Here is an 18,967-nt window from a genome sequence, read left to right as displayed (position 1 = left end):
ACGGGCTGAATTGGGTCGGGTCGAGTTAGAGTGCGGACCAGACGAGCCTATAGATGAACATGCAGACCACACCTGGCCTTATGTCCACACGACTTAAAGGGTTCCCCTAGCACGTAGAAAAGTTACACAGAAAGGGTAGGTGTCGTTGGTGGACTGGTGGGCAACCAAATTTATCGGGTTGAAGTATCTTCTACCCAATTCAATTCTGCCGATTTGGTTTCGGTTAATGAATCAAAAAGCCCGAATGTCGATCAGGCCGTTTTTCTATCCAAATTATTCTGGCTTTACTATGTCCAAGTCGCACCCTGACCCTTTTTTGTATCCAAAATAGTCTGGCCTGACTATGTTCAAGTCGCACAAATTTGGATCTCAATTTTATTTTATACCTCTTATTTGACTTATAAATGTGTGAAATGCAGTCAGTGCTCTAAAGGGCCTTTAATAAGGTAAGCATTGTCGTTTCTCCTTGTTTTTCCAACATAATAGTTGTTGAAATGCAAAAACCAAGGTGAAAATACAATGGGCAAGCACTATTTTGTGGTTGGTGGTGGGCTGGTTGATCACGTGCGGCATCATTTCTAAGTAATGTGTATTTGCTTTGATCATTTGTGGATTTTAGATTGTTTGTATTTGTAAAGATCGAAAAAGCAAGTGAGTTTTTTTTTAAAAATTTTTGGTTGGCTCATGTTTTTACATATTTTATTAGGTACTTTATAAGTTTATTTCACTATATGTTGATTTTAAGTCTCTTATACGTGTACAGAAAGAAAGAGAAAAGAAGAGAGATAAAATATTTTATTAGCTTATACTTTTTAATGTATTTATCAAACAAAACTTTTCATCGTATGTGAATTTGAGGTCACCCATATGTGTAGAGAGAAAGAGAGTGTTTTTATTAGTCCACATGTTTTTGTTCCCATCTATTCCGAACTTGCTTAGAAGAACCATCAAGGCCGTCAGGCACACTCGCCTTTCGAGTTTGAGAAGTCTACCATGCACAGAGCCACTTATTAGACGATGCCAGCGACTTGGATTCCAATTGAACGTGAGATCTGACTTTTCCGATGTTGCTTAAATTGACTCAGTTCGGTCCAGATTACGACATCGAAAATAATAAAGATCACAACGTTTTGTAGACAGATCATCGGTAACAGATTTGGACCATTTGGTTCATTCGGATCCGATTAGTAATTGAATGGGTTCAAATTACAATATAAGAAAAAAGATAAATATCTGAATTATCATATCTATTAAGATTCCGATAACAGATTTGATAAAGGGATTTCTTGACGGTGGATTTCTCCCATTGTGAAGAACGACCGGCCGTGTAGATCGGCCGGCCGGTGTTTGGGTTTGCCGTCTGAGTTTTTGGTTCTTCCGATTTTCTTTTAATGCTCAATTTTCTTGATGGTCCCGGGATTTATGATCCGAGGATCTTAGATCCGGGTATCTTAAAAACCGCGGTTATGAAAAGCAGCGTTTGGTTATCAATTTTATGTTTTCTCTCCCGCTCTCTTTCTCTCTCTCTTGCCATGACCGCCGTGGTTGTCGGGCTCTCTTCTTCCCAGTCAACAGCGATGAAGACGGCGAAGAACTGATACGACGACGGCGTCACCTCCGACGTCGACCGCCCAAAACGTTCAGGCCTCTTCCCTTCGCGTGACGAACCTCCTGGAGAAGATCCGTGCGATTTCCCGGCCGCCTATATATTTCCTGCACAAACTCCGGCGTCGTCTTCAAAAGCTCGCTGGCGGTGTCTCCAACGGTTTCCGGCGCCCGAATTGTGCAGGCGGCTTCGCCTGAGCCGTACGATCAATCTGGTGAGTGCCCGAGCCCTTCTCGCTCGGATTTGGGGATCGAAGGGTGATGACCACGACGATTGCGGATTTGGGGATCGAATGGTTTTTTCATCTTTGACGGTGGTTTTTTTTCATTATTTTTTTGTTTCTCTCTCCCCCTCTCTCTCGATATCTGTCTCTGTCCAACGATGGCGGGAGAAACCGTCGACAGCGGTCGAGGGTTTCTCGAGCCCTCTCTCTATGTCGAGGATTTCTCCACTGTCTAGCCTCGTCGGAGGGTTTCCCCGGCCACCATTTTCAAGCGTTCTTCTCTTCTTCTTCAGTTTCTTTTTTTTTCCTCTTTTTTTAAATGGTTTTTAATGAAGATGAAAATGGAAATTGACGTGGGGGAAAATGGGCACAAGGTGGGTCCCGCGGGAGCCAACGGGGTTTGAAACTAGATTCTCTCCTTCCCCCTCCTACTATTTAGACGGTGAGGTCGAAGGGTCGGACCTATTTGGTTTGGTTTTGGGTTTCGCCGTTTCGGTATTTCGGGCTTTCGAGTTGGGAAGAGGGCTGCAGCGTCATCTGCATCCGCCAGTCCGTCTGTCTGTCGTCTGTGCGACGTAGATCAGGTACGCTTCTCCTTTTGTCTGCCTGTGGTTGATGGAGGAACCAAAGGATGCACCGTCGCATACACGAAAGATAGAGAACGAGCTGGTTTCCGAGGGTGAAGGGAGGAAATTGGAAGCTAGTGTTGGAGAGGGGATTTGATTTGGTGTTGCTTCTTTGTCTAGGTCTCGGACCCTCTTGTTTGAGTTTATGACCATCCTTTCTTGATCTGTTATTCGGGTCCCGTGATTCTGTGCCTTGTTGATCTTTGCGAAGTGTTCATGTTTTTCCTCCTTCCTTATTTTGCGAATCCGGACGGTGAAAGTACGCAATTTGGTGAAATTCGCTTGATTTCTTGTGGGCGACGTTCAGGATATGAAGAATTGTAGTCCAATTTTGGTGCCGATTTACTATTTTTTCCCCTTTTCCTTGTTGGATTTGTGCAAGTTTGCTAGCTAGAGAGTTTTTGTTTCTTTTCCCTTGTGATCGGCACTTTTGAAACTGGAGATATGGTATTCAGGTGCACAAATTGTTTCCTTGAGAGCTTGAGGTTGTGTTTGGATCTGTATGAGTTCTGTCGCGGATAAATTTTGATTTCTTTTTGCTGGAAAAAAATCTCTTGATTTGAGATTCTAAATGTGGCATCATTTTCAGTGAATACAACTACATCATGAGGAAGTTCATCGTAAGGAAGCTTTTTGCTCAGAACATGTGTCGTTTCTACAGAACTCTGTTTCTCCATGTCCTTAGGATCTTCCTCCAAGTCCTGAATTGCTTTCGTTTATGGGACCCATTTGGTTTAGGAAATTCACTACAACTTCTTTTGCTTCTTATGTGTTTAGACCTGCAAAAGAAAGAACAAAAAAAAAAAATTTCTTCACCTTTTAGTGGCTAATTTTTTTTGACTGGTAAGTAATGATAACTTTCACAAGGTCCAGGTTATTTTGGCTTCTTAACATAGAACTTCTCATTAATGAAAGCAAACTGACAATAAGCAAATGCATGAAAGAGTTTCTTGTTATTTGTTGCTTTATACTTTTCTTGCCTTAACGCTAATTGACGGGGACACAAATTCTAAATGCTCAAAGATGTACATTTTAATCACGAAGACTCTCTTTACTGCTTCTCCTTCTGTTCCATTTATCCCGGTTGTATGGTACCTTGTTTCTGAATTAGTTGTTTTTGTTCCACTCATCAGCCATGAAAGGCTACCATTCCTATTAGGCAATTGTTGATTCCCTCATCCCAATTTGGATAGGAATGTATGTCTTACCTGATTATTACTGCATCAGCTAGATGCAAGTATTGAATGTTTCCTATTGATTATATATGCATATAGATGATGAATTTACTATATCATTATGATATTAATCCTTATTCCTCTTATACTTACTGTCTCATGTCTGCTACCATTCCTATTAGGCATGTTCCTTTGGAGAATCTTTTTTGATCATGAATCATGATCTACTCATGAGAGAAAATTCCAAGCATAGGGTTCAATAGAGATTCCTAAATAATTATTCTTCTATTAGTTTTTTTTTGTTTTAGCAAGTTAGTTTATTGAAATACATTGGCTTGATTTCAGCATTGGTTAAGAAAAGTGCTTTTAAAGTGCACACTTGGCGTTTGAGTGACAGACCAAAATCAGGTTTTAGAGGCAAAAGCTGGTTTTGCTTCCAAAACACTATTTCAAGCGTGTTTGGATGAAATTGCCTCCAAAGAATGATTTTAGGTGCGTTGGCTGACATCAAAGCTGGGTTTGCCAAATCAGTTTTTTGACAAAACCTGGTTTTCATAAATGGCCCGAAAGACCTTCCTCGCCCCAGGTTTATTATGCAAAACAGCAAAAGTAACTTTTGCCCCAAAACCATGTTCTTCTTTTGTTGTCCAAACATCTAAAACCAAGTTTTAGAAACTGGGTTGCTAACCAGGTTTTCAAGAAACTTGGTTTTCACAAAACCAAGGTTTTTGAGGGGTGTCATCCAGATCTAAACACCTCCTTTGCTACTTAACATTTTTTGTAGTCAACTATTCACTCGTTTGACAACTAGTCCATCTGGTCAGTTGAATTGGTGGTCAACTGATCTGTGTTTTCAAACCAGCAATTAGTTGGCATGGTCTGACTAGTTGATAGTCGGCTTAGTCATTGGTTAACCAACTAATTCCTGCCCTATATGTATATATGCATTCTTTGTATAGAATCATAGATGCGTATGTTTCTGTATGCATTTCTCTGTAAATATATCTATTGATTTCATTTCCATTAATATCATGTTTTTTGGTGATAGGATCTCAAGTTGACTTGCTGTGCATATTAATACTGTAAATTTCGTCACCATTGATTAGTGATGAGACCTAATGTTGAAGAATGTGGGACGGGTTTGAATTGATCACTAGACTCCTACTTTGTGACTTGAGGGTCGGACAACATGAGCAAGATGGGTAATGGTGGCCGTAGGTACGAGATATTGCATTTAGTTGCCAGCCTATATTTTGTATGTTTTACTTTAAGTTGATTTATATTCTTGGATTAACTTTCTGCCAACTATTGTTCTAATTGAAAAATGCTTTTGTTGCTTTTATTTTCCATCCAGCAGCATAATCAGAAAACCGAATGAGACGATGAGACTCATCATTACAAGTTTGTTTGGAGTTGTGTTTGGCTTTCTAATAGGAATTTCTTTCCCTACAGTTTCTTTGACAAAGGTATAATGAAGTTATTGTATATTTTTTTGTCTTTCTGCATGATGCTGGACTCTTTTGGTTTATCATTTGCATTTCTTGTGTGTGTTCGAGCACTGAGATGTCTACATGTGATCTTGTTTTTACAGTTTAACTTTCCATCTAGCCTTTTGCCTTCCATTGACCTTTCTTACATTGAGGAACGAAACTCTGGATTAACCACACAGACATTGTTAAATCATGCTTGGACATCTCAAAATCGTACTATCCACGTCATGAATGATACTTCGAAGGTATGTCTATTGTTGGATCCTAGATAACTTTAGCTTCTGCTATCATGCGGAAGATAGGTAGTATTTTTTCAAGTTGATCTTTCTTCCTTGTCATGTCTAGAATTTGACTTGTGAATGAGCTGGCATGCAAAAAGTGGTGTCTTAGACATGCCAAGGGAAATGAATTATATGTGTTTTTCCATACAACTGGTGAGAGCATTCGTGGACATAGAATTCTGTGGAAAGCCGTATTCGATGAAAGTCATTCCTTCTCAACAAGAGCCAATATGCACATGCAAGCACACATCTACAGATAAATAAAGAAGCATGAGGAGAGGCCGCTAAGACATGTTTGATTGTCACGTCTTGTTTACCATCCAAATAAACATTCGTGCATTTTCTTTCTTAGGAAGTGATTTCATTTGCATGTTTGGTGTCTTGTGAAACTTTGGATGATTCTTTTTTTGGATATAATGCAGATTTATGTTCCATCAAATCCACGTGGCGCAGAGACTCTTCCCCCTGGCATTGTTGTCTCTGAATCAGACCTTTATTTACGCAGATTGTGGGGTAAGCCCAGTGAGGTGTGTGCCTAAAGATAATACATGGTTCTTGTTTATTTTTTTTTTTCCATTCTCATTTCCTATGGCCTGTGGTACTATGCTTCTATGTGAATATGATATAAGATAAGTCAAACATAATAATGGTCTATCGAATTTCACGATTCCCCATTTTCCCCTAAACGGCTAACTGTGTACATGCACTGATAAACTTGACCCTATGGATGACTGCTGGCAGTTTCTAGACAAGTCATGTGATCTTTTTCATTATCCTATTGCTATAAATTGTGGTACCACCTAGGCAATGTCTTGAAATGTCATTGTTGTCATTCCACTTGTATGCATTACCCTATAGATGTGGCAATTTGAAAATTAACTTTGATCTGTATAGTGTTTTAGAACATCAATCTTTCCTATGATTAGGATGGTTTTGCATATTGGCAATTCTTTTTGCATTATATATGGCCAATAATGCCTTTAGAGGCTTCACCTACTTTTTACAAACGAAGCATCAGATGCTCGATGGTCTGAGAATTGGAGAAATTTGAACCATTAGGTTAGCAGTGTGGAAATGTTATGGATTGCCATTAGGGCTGCACACGAGCCGACCTCGAGCTCAAGCTCGGCTCCACTCATGTCTAGTCAGCTCGAGCTCGACACAAGCTTCACGACTCCAACTCGAGCTTGACTCGAAAGACTGTGTTTGAGCTCGAGCTCGAGCTCGACTCGTCGGCTCGTGTAAACTTGTTTATCCTCTATGGTCATTGAAAAGCAGAAAGTGAAGACAAATACTTATAGAAAAGGGACATAATGAGTCAGTTGAAATTGCTCTCGAGGACAAAATTTAATCGATTCAAAAATTGAAAAAGAAAATGCAAAGATTAGCAAAAAGAAAAGATTGATAGAAGATAATCCATACTGCTCTAGGACAAAAGGCGATGGCAGATTCATGCCCAAATGTCTTGACGCAAACATCAAACATCAACGATCTTAATCGAAAGGAAAATGTCGATAGAAGAGCAGCCACTAGAGGGAGAATTGACACAATGGTAGATTCATACCCAAATGTATTGAAGCGGGACGATCTTGCTGGACTGCTTATTGACCTTGATTTGAATCTTCAAGACATTGCTGCAAGTTGGGACATTTTTGTTAAAGGAGCCAACGTTCCATAGGTTGAAGGAAGAACCTTGTTGCCGCTGACAAGTCCTAGAGCCCTCCTTGCTTTGCAGCCCAACATCTCTCTCTCGTGAGGAAGATGAAGGACAAAACCTTAACCCCAATGGACGAACGAAAGAAAAATCCTAAGCTGTTAACAGAGAGAGAGAGAGAGAGAGAGAGAGAGAGAGAGAGAGAGAGAGAGAGAGAGAGAGATTAGGGTTTTGAAAGATTCGGACGCCACAAATATTTTGAGACAGGAGGATGAGTTTTGCTTGACTTGTAAGTTTTAACAGACTCATTTGTATATTCGTGTCACTAATTAAAGGTCACACTCGACTGAATGGTACATAATGAGTCGAGTCGAGCTTAAACGAATTGAGTTCCTCCAACTCAAACTCGACTCATTTAATGGCTCGAGCTTAAGTTTGAGGTCGAACTCGACTCGTTTATAAACGAGGCGAGCTTCTACGGGCAAGTTCGAGTCGAGCCCGAGTTGGCTCGACTCGTTGTGCAGCCGTCATTGCCATTTCTCCTTTCCTTTGAAAGCTGTTCCCGATTTACTGGGAATTAACTAGGCCTTGTTGTGCATATCCAACTATTTCTGCTTGGGTAAATTGTTCTATGTGAAGCCAAAGTATATGACAAGACAAATCTGAAGGACTGATGACCTTAGACTTTACTACTTATGGCATTCCTTTTCTTTACGATGTTTTTTACCACATTCTTCCTTTGATGAACTGATCTCACATTGGAGAGTCCAATAGGCTGGACGGTTAGTTTGTTAATGACAATTTCTTAGTTCCATGTGGAAATGTTTATTTATACTTGTTTTTTATGATTCAATTCCTTGAATTGTCTGGAGTTTCGGTTCATATAAAATGAATGCACCTGTTTGTCTATGTCCTTTATATGTTCCTGTTGCCAATTTGGTTTAGGTGACATAGTACCGTGCACTTTGATGTTTGCAAAATGAGTATGAAATACGAAGAAATTCTGTTTTTATTTTGGTTTCCATTGTTCATCAGTTTCTCATTTTTTCTACTGGTTGATGAATGGTTCTTGGTCGGCATTCCTCATGACGTGAGGAATTGATGCTTTCACTATTTCTAGAGTTTAAATGAGTACATTTTTTTTTTCTTGTGCAGGATCTACAGACAAAACCAAAGTACTTGGTGACCTTTACTGTTGGTTATGAGCAAAAGGCCAATATAGATGCTTGCGTGAAAAAGGTTCATCTAATTATTCTGGATAAGCCTATTCATTTGTTTTTGTGTTTTCATTTATTTGATACCTTATGTTTTGACAGTTCTCAGAAAATTTTACCATTCTACTCTTCCATTATGATGGGCGAACTAGTGAATGGGAGGAGTTTGAGTGGTCAAGGCGGGCAATTCATGTTAGTGCTAGAAAACAAACTAAATGGTTGGTGTTTTGACTTTTCTACTCGCTGTTAATGTTCTGCCTAGAAACAAGAAGCATTGATAATCGACAATTGAGTTTCAGGTGGTATGCAAAAAGATTTTTGCATCCAGACATTGTGGCAGCATATGACTACATATTTATTTGGGATGAAGATTTGGGGGTTGAGCACTTCAATGCTGAAAGGTAAATTTATAGGTTGTTACTGTTGTGCAAGCGATTCAGCCTTTTAAAGTGGTTTCTGTTTTGCGTTCAGATACATAGAACTTGTAAGAAAGCATGGACTTGAGATATCACAGCCTGGACTAGAACCAAACAAAGGGTTGACATGGCAAATGACCAAAAGAAGAGGTGACCGTGAAGTTCACAAGTATGTGCTGCTATGATTTCACATTGAGATATCATCTGTCCTATTCCTATTACCTGGAGAAGCGTGGAAGTTGGTAGATTGTTACTGGAAGGCTAATAATGTTCATACATTTCTTTGCCCAGAGTAACGGAAGAGCGGCCTGGTTGGTGCAGTGATCCACATTTGCCACCATGTGCAGCGTATGAATCTGTATTTGCATTAATTTTCCTTACTGATTTGCATTAACAATTTATTTATCATTTTAATTCTGTGTCCAGGTTTGTGGAAATAATGGCACCTGTCTTTTCTCGAGATGCATGGCGATGCGTGTGGCACATGATTCAGGTATGTATATCTGCTTGTTTTCTCTTTTGCAGTAACTTGTCCACGATTTATGACTGAGAACCTGTTGTTTCCGTTGATTGCAGAATGATTTGGTTCATGGATGGGGTCTAGATTTCGCTCTTAGAAAATGCGTCCATGTAAGTGCTTAATTTTCCCTTATTATTTTTCCATTGGAGTACGTGTCTCATGCCTGAGTCAGGTGTTCTAAGTTTAGTTTTGTTCCACGTTATTCTAGAAGACTTTTAACATTTCGTTTTCCCAAGGATAGAAGTTTGTAAGTTTGTGCTACTTTTTATGGAGATCATTCTTCCTGGGAACATCATCAGATTGTAACATCACAAGGAAATTAAGTCCAGTTAAAGTAATTTTACAATAAGAGGCTTATGTTCTAAGGTTGCCATGTCTAAAGAAAGATAGTTGAAAATGCCACATTGAGAAGGGAAAAAGAGAAAACGTTGTGTCAGGCAAACCTCAACCATGGCATAACTAGTTCCAAATAGCTCATCTGAGATGTGTTTAAAAACTCACTGATTCAATGACTCAGGGACTTAGTCCTCCACCTGGTCAAGAAAGGGATCAGGAATTGGCTAGATTGTCTTTGGAATGTCCCGGCTGAGTCAGTCGAGTCACATGATTACAGAAACATGCTATGTAAGTGATGTGTTTGGTGAATGTGCCTGTGTTTCATCAGATGTGATTATGTTACGTAGAAGGTGCATATATATGTGCTACTAATGTAATTGCAATAAATATATTACTAAAATTTGCATTTCATATATACATGTATATTATTATGCACATTCTGGCTACACCTCATGTGATTATCTCCTGGTCTGTGGCACCCAAGAAGATGATTTGAGCATTGCATTATTTTCTGAAGGTCCTCCCTCCAGTTCATGGCTCGAGCTGGTGTCCTTCCAAGGTTTTGGCATATCTCCAAGTAGTCCTATCTAAAAAAAATGAAAGGAATAAAGCACAGCATATTAGACCTACCAGCTGAGTAGGTAGGTTAGACATTTGAATTGCTCTTTTCTTCTTTATTTAGTAATTGAATTCTTTCAATATATCAATGTTACAGTGAAGAGCACTGTTATATACATATATAAATATATTCTATATGAAAAGTAGTCAAAACAGGCCAGAGGCACTGACTTGACCCGAAGTGATATTCACCAATTCACTCCAAGCCGAGTCCCTAATCACTGGTTTTGCGACCTTGCATCCGAGTTGTTTAATTCTTCATCTGTTTATTTGTCTATAGGATAGGGCATTCGACTTTTCTCTTTCCTGTATATCGTTCACATTGTTGAATGCGCTTTACTTACATATTCAGTTTGTTTATGTAAATGGTGCAGCCTGCACATGAGAAAATAGGAGTCGTGGATTCCCAGTGGATTGTACATCAGGTCGTTCCATCTCTTGGGAATCAGGTAACAAATGTTCAACTATAAAACTCTTTTTCTGGAAAAAGAATAATTGGATCGCTGGACTTACTGCTATACTTTCTCTTCTCTTTCAGGGCCAAGCAAAGAATGGAAAAGCAGCATGGGAAGGGGTATGTTACTATTAGCCAGGAAAGAAAAAAAAAAAAAAAAACTACTTTTTAGGAGATTCATATGCTTGTCCTACTAGGGTTTTGCCCTGGGGGAGACGGTAGTTTATTACCTGAATTATCCGGTCACAGTTCAGAGCCCTTTGAGGACGTCCCTTACTGCAAGGTTCTTGACCTTGGGGAGGCAATTCTAAAGGATATTACCAATCGGGGACATGCGATGATGCATTCAGCCTTGGGTTGGGGGTTGAGGCTTTCTTTTTCTTTGACCTACAAAAGGGGTGCATTCGCTTGACCAACTGTTTTTTTTGGAGTTACAGGTTAGAGAGAGATGTAGAAGCGAGTGGACAATGTTCCAGGGTCGGATGGCGGAAGCAGAGAAGGAGTATTTTACGGCGATGGGGTTGCCTCAGCCCAATTCTTCGACAGCAAGCTAGAGTAGTTCGTGTCGTGAGCCGAGTATAGCATTGGTCATTGCTGTCTTAGCAATTTCGACTAATAAGTTGAAAGTTTTTTGCTTTATTTCCTCTGTGTAATATATTCTTTTTCGGCATAATGTCATTGTAGAATTTAAAAAAAATGGAATCGTTGCTAGAGTCGAGAAGTTAGTATAGAACGGGGAACCTGTTGAGGACATCTGCACGTTCTTTTACCGTGGTGAAACCACCATGGAGGTAGAGGAACACCCTAGTGATATCGTCCTTCTCAAACGCGCCTTTGGCATACTCTGAGGGTTCATTTTAATCGTCGCTATTACGTGTACTGTGCATTTACTTGCGTGCCGTGAGTGTGTACATATATATATATATATGTGCGCGCACACGCTCGCTTATATGCTCATAATATGAAACCTCAGGAGATCCAAATGCAAACTTCTGATTGGGACGGCAATACCTAGCACGTAATAAGAGTTCATACCAGTCCAATTTTATCGGAATGTGTTCTAGGAGATAGTAAGAGTGCATATAGTTGCTCAATGCACATCATGCTGGCTCTTGTAGAAACGAGACGGACCAGTGAGATCTCCGTAATTCATTGTTGGTTGGGTGGTCAACATTTTATTCCAGCGCCTAAGAAAGACCTGCCTTCAATTCGTTGTTGATTTAAGAGGGCTGACACACCATTTAGTTGTGTTTGCTCTCAAGTCCTATGGACTGCGTCAGTCGATGCAAAAGCCTTCGCTTTTCAAAGGCAAACCTTAGTTATAGGTAGATGTTACATGCAAAGAAGTCTTTCACAGTTACACCCTAGGATTTAGTATAAAAAAAAGTCATTTTTTTTAACCTAAATGAAAGAAAGTTTATAGTTTCATAGAATACATGGATCGAAAAAATGTACGAATCATATAAATTGCTGTTTATCGTTTGTCACGTGAGACCTGATGGACGATATTTTAACAATGAGAGAGAGAAAAAAGGTATGAACAACCAAATATGTAGCATGCGTGAGCCGTTCATATTCTTTTCCTCTCTTACTCTTAAGACGAGGAATTATTCGAACATACGATAAATCTGAATGCCCATATTTTTCTTCATTTCCCACTCTTGAGATTAGCTAATCAAATTTCATACAGTTCTCTGCGCTCCTTTCCTAGTCTGTAGTGTACGGCTAACTAGAAATTATAAACAAGATCTGACGGGGAAACCCTCCACGTGATTTCTTGTTTGTCCTTTTCCCAGCATCTTTTGACCATCTAGTCGTGCTTCTTCGGTACTCTGTAATTTGAAAAAGTGTAGCACGCAAAAGAGAAGGGCCATCCCTACGTGGGATGAGATAACATTCGAGTACCCAGAACTGCAAAGAACTTGAATTTAGAGAATTCAGCCGCAACCTAAACGAGATGTCAAGAGTTAAATGTGCTGGTTTCGTTGCTTGTATAAATTGGAAGAAATATGCCTAATCCAATGATCTAATCAAAGCATTGGCTTGCGGTTTGAAGAAACTCTTATATCATCCTTCAATATGAGAATCCAGTAACAAGTACTTTGCTTGCAGGGAAAAGACAACCTCACTCGCTTCCTTATCAGCCTAGCAAAGAGAAAGAAAGTTCCTTCTAAGATTAAGTAGATGCCTAATATACTTTTAGCTTAGTATCACGCACCATAATATCGTGTATGGACATAGCACCCACGGTAATCAAACAGGCAGCACATTTCTTTCCGCACCACCAGGCGGACCAAATACTCTGTATGTTTGAGCCAGAAAACGAAGATACAAGTTAGCATGCTTGCGCACCCTTTGCTAGAAAAAATTTTCAATATGGTGGAACGATTGATTTATTATGTTTTCTTGTTTCCAGAAAAATAAGTCTGAATAAAAAAAAAAAGAGCAAAGCACCCCACTTTTCCCACAAAAATTAACTGCCAAAAGCCCAAAAAAAAAAAAAAAAAAGAAAAGAAAAGAAAGGCATGTCCAACTTATTTTTGCCCCTCCATGGCAGCAAGGTTGCCGTCGGAAACAAGCAATAGCAGATCCCATTTCACAAAGTGCCATGAAAAACTACTTCCTGAAATGAGTAAATTGCAATTAGCATTTGAAAGCTGGTCTTATATATATATATATATATATAAAAGTTGATGTAAGTTCATCTGACGTGGGGTCTGATCGTGACGCAAAAGGCTGATGCCCCATCAGGTAGGCTAGAAGGCTCCTTAGTGGCAATGCCGCCGAGGACCCGAGCCCTCGAGATCCTCGTGGGTACCTTTTTTTTCTTTACCTCTTTCTCTATATATACATGGCTCCTTCCCCTCCAAATTAATCTGTGCTTCTCTTTGCTTTCATCCATATCTGTTGATCTTTCATTTTTAATGGTCATGAACATGAAGGAAGAAGTTGGAGCCGACGTTGGTAAGCCTCTACCGGCCGTTCGATATCTGGGGATTCGCAGACCCCGTTCCGACCGCCTCCTCCTCCATCGCCTCCATCAAAACATTCTCTACTTGAAACTCAGATCTCTGCTTCCGGTTTCCGATGGCCGCAAGGTAGGATGAATGCTGAACCATTACTCTTAAGGGCTTCAAACACCGTTCTGCAGATGAGGAACATCTCCATTTAAAGCCTTATCGTTGTTTATTTCTCTTTCTAGAAAATGTTTGATAGGGAAGACGCTCACGCTCTTTGCTGGGGAGAGTTATACTACCCACCATCGAGTTAGTGCCCATGTGCTTCATGGCTGTGTTCTACAGAGGGGAACTACTCCGTTTCTCTTTCAAATAAAAGGCTCCATCAAACGCCGGGAGGAAAATTTCACATTACAAGTAGCACTAACAAGAACCCAGATTATTTTACTTTGTTGAGTTAGTTAAGAACAACTCGCTCTCAGTCTCTCTCTCTCACGATATCAAGAGAAGAAGAAGAAGAAAACACAAAGGATTTATTTGGTTGGGAGACCAAAAACTTACGCCTTATGGCTGCACAGAGTTTTTCACAAACTAGGAATCAAGAATACAAGAGATATCCGCACCTCTTAAATTCGAGGATTAAGGCACAAAATTATAGTAATGCCCTCATAAATTATGGAGGGATCAGACACTACTTGCACATTAATTAAGATGTCCAGGAAAAAAAGCACACCGGATGAGCTCTTCGACCTTTCATTGGCTCCAAACAAAGATGGTTTACTTTGTTTTTCTTTTCTTTGTTTGGAACTTTAAGATTGTTGTGCTCAATCAATGCCTTCTTTTTCTGTTTAAAGCCCTCGGAAGTGCTTCCGGCTCCCGGTGAGCTACCTCGGGGTGTTTTCTCCAACGATGAAAGTAAAGGAGAAAGACGAGGGCCGTGCTTGTTGGAGACTAAGGAAAGCAACGGCAGCTGCAACGAGGAGGAGGTTGACGACGACGGCGACAACAATAGTTTTATAGAGAACAGTGAAGAAGAAGAAGCAAGACTCGAAGATTTCGTGCCAACCATCAAAGTGAGAAAGATGGCCGGCTCATTGCTTATCAGCACAGTGATTCAAAAGGAAGTGGCTCTCTCCTCCAACCTTTTTCGTCTGCTTGAGAATGAAGACCTCAGCATAATCTTTGAGCATCAATATCGAACAAAAACAAAAGTTTGCCACACAATTCGGGTAAATTAAGCTCCTACCAAGTAACTCATTCCACGCTAGGATGAAAAAGGAGGAGACAAAGGCTCTATTTACCAATTTCTTTCATATATATATGTATGTAGAGTCTAATATATGTAAATTTTTTTAATCACTACAGGTGAGAGTGCCCCCCGAAATGGACATTGATGCTTTCAAAGCCAAGCTTGAGGCGTGGGGAGCTGGAAAGGAGCCATGTTAGAGTGATGGAAATTTAACAAATTGGCCCTGAATCTCTCTCACTGTCGCTCTTTGGTGACCTCTTTTATATTGACTGCTTTTTCATTGCTTATTTGCTGTATGGAATAGTATCTTATTAACGAATGTCGGTACTTTATTAGATTATTGCATCTTTTACTGTCTTTTCGTTCCTTTTCTGTAAGGGAAGCACCTTACTCTTGTCAATGTTCATGTGAATTAAATTGCATTTTCGGCTTCATGATCTCACCACAAAACAAATTATTTAGATGAAAAGAGAAATATAAGATTTACTTGAAACTTGAAGCAGCATTCCGTTTCAATGCATCCCATGAAACAACTGAGGACATTACTGTTATTAAAAGGCAGCTAGAGACCAGTGAATCTAAACCATATGACTGGCGTTTGTGCATGTATTTTCTGTCCTGACACTGACCTTGCATTAATTACCATCGGAATTCAGAAGGGCTGGCAATATTGCTACAAATATTGTTTTACGGCTTTCATCGGTCAGCCTTTTGTTGGGTATTAATGATCGGGAAGCTTCTTTTTTTCTTTTTGAGAAAATCTCAAAAATTTAAACGATAAAAAAAACATAAGAAATATAATTGTAATAATGAAATTTTGAGTTTTCTACTAATCTTCTTACAAATCAATGAACAAAATTAATCCAAAGTAGTTGTTAAAGTTTAAAATATTAAACAAAACATGAAAATTTTTAAATAATATTACATAATAGTTTATTCTGAAAACGGGGAAAAACTGGACATTTCTTTCTTTTTTTTTGAATGATATCGTAATTTTCGTCTGGTCTGCTGTTCTTCATTTTTCCATTTTTTCGCGTTAAAGAAACACGATATCTTTGACAATGCATGAGAGGTGCTACAGCTCTGAAAATATCGGTTCTGCATATTCTTCTCCTTTGTATTTTTCTTTCTTTCCCGCACGTTACAAGTCCTTGGAATATTCAATCCCCGAATGTGCTGACGATCCTGCAACGACCATGTAAATTAGAAATTGATAGCGTGTTCGGCAGAAACAAAGCAGGCAAACGATAAATTGTTTGGTTTATCAAGATCTTCGCTTTAATTCTTTTACGTTTACTGAAATGGATCTTTCAATTTTCATCGGCTTTAACATCGAGAGAGAGAGAGATGAAAAAGTTCCGCAGATTGCATTTTTTATACAAGACCTGCTTAAGAAATTTCATGCACCAATATGAAGTATATAATCAGTTTCGCTTTCACTGGTTCTCAACTAATATAAAGCCGAGGAATCCAGGCAATCAACAGCATAGCATCTCAAGGAATTCATGACAGCTGCCGTCGTCATAGGAATTGACGACGGTTTTCCACCGATAGCGAAATGTCCATATAACTCCATATAACTCTCCCTGCCTCCGATACAATTCCTTTCTGAAACGGCCCAGTAAAAAGGACGACCCAGCTGCACCAACGGAATGGTTTGCCATGCCTTTCAAATTCTAATACGTTGAATCTTTATAAAATATTGCCGTCAAATAACAAGTATATGCTTATGAAATTCCATAAACTCATTTATGGAACTAACAAAAATAATAAATCTACAGTATTTACATACAGATTTCTGTTTCTAATGAACTCTAGAATCTCTTAATAAGAGCCTTGAGTTAACCCTGCTGATCACTATCCTGACATGATTACATCAGTACTTAAAATTCTTTCCTTCGTATGTCTGACCGTATTGCCATTCTCTAGGGGTGATGTGCCAAGAGGTTGAGGTCCGGCCGTCGCTGCCGGTGACTCGGAAAGTGAGGGACTGACCGGTCAACTCAACACCTGTCTGCCAGTTTTGGCCCCAGTTCCTTTTCATGGTGATCCACCCAGTTTTGTTTCCCTTGACACGAACGTCGACGATGTCGCCGGAGCCGGCGACATTCCAGATGAGAACCAACGTGAAATACCGGTTTCCGTTTATGGTGAACCTGATGCCGCCGCTCCTTTTGCATGGCACCCTGAGAAAACAACGAAATTTCGCGCTCAGTATGAAAATCAATCATCATATCACGAGTAACTTTAATCAAACGAGGGTGTTGAATCAGAGTCGAAGATTATCATCAGAGGGTGAAGATAGCTCTTATTGGCAACAAGATTAAGAAGAAAGGATCAAATAAGGTGCGGACCTTCGGTATGCGACCGGGACAATGCCGGCTTTGTACTCGGCGATCTGGAGAAAGGCAGGCATGGAGAGGTCGAAGTGGGTGCGCGGAGGGTTGCACCAACCACCGTTGTCGCTCGGCAAGGCCCAGTTGGGAGGGCACAGGTTCGTCCCTGTCACGAAGATGGAAGGGTGCCCGGGCTTGCACCATTGCCTGTCGTTGATGCACTTGATTTCGAAGCATTGCCCACAGCTGAAACCGTCGCTAAACATCGCTTGACTCAATGCAGCGGTTTGTAGGCCATACCCTTCTTTGTGAAGGTCGCCATAACCACATGCACCACCTGCACACCAATGCCATATGCAATATATCCTGGTGTTATCAATATGGTTGCACATAGAAATTAATTAATTAATTATATAAGTAAATAAATAATCATAGGAGAGATGTTGAGTTTATCTCGATATTCTGAGAAGTGGGTGGCGTCTGATAGACACCAAAATTCTAAAACCTGGAAATGTTCTCACGAAACTCTGAAAGATATGTAAAGCTTAAAAAAACGAAAATCTGAAAATAGAACACAATAGAAAATTGTAACTAAGAAAAAGGTCGAAGCAGAAGCATCCTCAGAAGTTGTTGGATGAGGTTGATATGAACAAGAATACAAACCCATAGTGCCTGAGCCATCACTGCCACCATAGAACGTGGCGTGGGCAAATTTCCACCTTCCTCCTCTATAACGCCCAAGCAGCCTGGCATGGCCAGTCGCAATGAACATTGGTGCCATTAGCAGTATCAGTGGCCACCATGCTTTCCAACAAAAAGCCATTTTAGAGGGAGAGAGAAGAAGAAGAAGAGACCCGAGAAGACTTACACTGATCGGCGTCGCTTGACTCATGCCTGTTTATTTATAAGTGAGTGGCCGCTAGAACACCAGCCTCGAAAAGCCACGGGTGGGGAGCGAAGATAGCAAGTTGGTTGCCCCTTTCCTCCGATCTCCAGGTTATGCTTCGCCCCTCTACCGAACGGGTTCCAGGATCATGGAAATACAACCGTCAACCTATAAGAAGCTGGTTCACATTTTAGCTATTTCTCAAAAATTGCAACGGTTCTTGGTTATTACGTTCAGCCGCTTGGGTTTTCATTGGGTTCACTTGGAGGACGTAAATCTTCTAGACAAAAAACTGCTCGAATTTTTGCTTGCTGCACCATCGCCACCTATTTAGCATTTAAAATGCACTTGTTGGATTTACTCTGCTAAAGACGACATTTGATACAGGATGATCGAAAGGAAGAGCAGTCTTAATAGCAATTCAGTTGCCTTACAGGGTTCAAACAGCTACCGTTTTTTTCAAACGGCACATGTAGATGGCTAGTGCTAGTAAAGACTAACTTTAACTCCATTCACAGCAGCCATCGATTTATGCTTGCTGAAAAGGGATGACAAACGAATTAGCCACTGCAGGTGGAGTATGACCATGCAATCAAACATCTAATTTTTTCTATGCGTTACATTTCCTAATCTACGAGGCATTCTACAAATAACCGCTTAACTTTTTTTGTATTACAAACAATCCATTCATATACAAAAACAATTACAAATAGACAAATATTTATAGAATAACTCACTTAATGCATAGAATATTAAACTATATTTAGAAAAAATAATTATACTCTAATAAAAGAACCTTTGCACAAGGAGGGATCCACAATACAAACTCTTATGCCAGTCTTTCCACTACTTTGATTTTCTTTTTAGCGTATTCGTAAAAAAAAATGGGAATTGACAGAAAAGGGGGATGCGATCCTGTGAGGAAA

The 18,967-nt window shown here is 39.9% G+C and overlaps 3 protein-coding genes across 5 annotated transcripts; 2 read left to right on the top strand and 1 right to left on the bottom strand.

Moving 5' to 3' along the window:
* Window positions 1-1,356: 1,356 nt before the first annotated feature.
* LOC116265941 (uncharacterized) lies at window positions 1,357-11,334 on the top strand. 3 transcript variants are annotated; one of them, XM_031646952.2, is made up of 15 exons: window positions 1,357-1,820; window positions 4,679-4,848; window positions 4,985-5,096; window positions 5,222-5,365; window positions 5,824-5,928; window positions 8,211-8,294; window positions 8,372-8,487; window positions 8,569-8,670; window positions 8,741-8,854; window positions 8,977-9,033; window positions 9,112-9,178; window positions 9,262-9,315; window positions 10,534-10,608; window positions 10,698-10,733; window positions 11,051-11,334. In XM_031646952.2, exons 2-15 carry the CDS (start codon window positions 4,820-4,822, stop codon window positions 11,165-11,167), a joined length of 1,212 nt encoding a protein of 403 aa, XP_031502812.1. In that variant the 5' UTR covers window positions 1,357-1,820; window positions 4,679-4,819; the 3' UTR covers window positions 11,168-11,334. The 3 variants fall into 3 exon arrangements, with proteins under 3 accessions (XP_031502812.1, XP_031502813.1, XP_031502811.1); XM_031646953.2 differs by lacking the exon at window positions 1,357-1,820 and adding an exon at window positions 2,258-2,413 and having other exon boundaries at window positions 4,988-5,096; XM_031646951.2 differs by lacking the exon at window positions 1,357-1,820 and adding an exon at window positions 2,258-2,413.
* Window positions 11,335-13,404: 2,070 nt separating this feature from the next.
* LOC116266221 (uncharacterized) lies at window positions 13,405-15,159 on the top strand. The gene is made up of 3 exons (XM_050080974.1): window positions 13,405-13,711; window positions 14,425-14,799; window positions 14,936-15,159. The coding sequence occupies exons 1-3, from the start codon at window positions 13,538-13,540 to the stop codon at window positions 15,014-15,016; spliced, it is 630 nt and encodes a 209-aa protein (XP_049936931.1). The 5' UTR covers window positions 13,405-13,537; the 3' UTR covers window positions 15,017-15,159.
* A 1,357-nt stretch (window positions 15,160-16,516) lies between these two features.
* Window positions 16,517-18,013, bottom strand: LOC116265494 (expansin-A4-like). Its single transcript, XM_031646117.1, has 3 exons — window positions 17,819-18,013; window positions 17,174-17,492; window positions 16,517-17,005 (listed from the first exon to the last, which is right to left on the bottom strand). Exons 1-3 carry the CDS (start codon window positions 17,976-17,978, stop codon window positions 16,696-16,698), a joined length of 789 nt encoding a protein of 262 aa, XP_031501977.1. The 5' UTR covers window positions 17,979-18,013; the 3' UTR covers window positions 16,517-16,695.
* Window positions 18,014-18,967: the final 954 nt, after the last annotated feature.

This window comes from Nymphaea colorata, chromosome 12 (genome assembly GCF_008831285.2).
Source record: "Nymphaea colorata isolate Beijing-Zhang1983 chromosome 12, ASM883128v2, whole genome shotgun sequence".
Taxonomy (NCBI): Eukaryota; Viridiplantae; Streptophyta; class Magnoliopsida; order Nymphaeales; family Nymphaeaceae; genus Nymphaea; species Nymphaea colorata.
The sequence above is the reverse complement of the archived record's forward strand: the minus strand, read 5'-3'. Positions and strand labels throughout refer to the sequence as shown.

Bases quoted from the DNA above. Each gene is read 5' to 3' on its own strand.
- LOC116265941 (XM_031646952.2), top strand. From the start codon at position 4,820: ATGAGCAAGATGGGTAATGGTGGCCGTAG. The intron at 4,849-4,984 runs GTACGAGATATT...TTTTCCATCCAG, and splicing joins ATGGGTAATGGTGGCCGTAG to CAGCATAATCAGAAAACCGA. The intron at 5,097-5,221 runs GTATAATGAAGT...TTGTTTTTACAG, and splicing joins CTACAGTTTCTTTGACAAAG to TTTAACTTTCCATCTAGCCT.
- LOC116265494 (XM_031646117.1), bottom strand. From the start codon at position 17,978: ATGGCTTTTTGTTGGAAAGCATGGTGGCCACTGATACTGCTAATGGCA. The intron at 17,493-17,818 runs GTTTGTATTCTT...ATTGGTGTGCAG, and splicing joins TGATGGCTCAGGCACTATGG to GTGGTGCATGTGGTTATGGC. The intron at 17,006-17,173 runs GTCCGCACCTTA...TTGTTTTCTCAG, and splicing joins GTCCCGGTCGCATACCGAAG to GGTGCCATGCAAAAGGAGCG.
- LOC116266221 (XM_050080974.1), top strand. From the start codon at position 13,538: ATGGTCATGAACATGAAGGAAGAAGTTGGAGCCGACGTTGGTAAGCCT. The intron at 13,712-14,424 runs GTAGGATGAATG...TTCTGTTTAAAG, and splicing joins CGGTTTCCGATGGCCGCAAG to CCCTCGGAAGTGCTTCCGGC. The intron at 14,800-14,935 runs GTAAATTAAGCT...TAATCACTACAG, and splicing joins AAGTTTGCCACACAATTCGG to GTGAGAGTGCCCCCCGAAAT.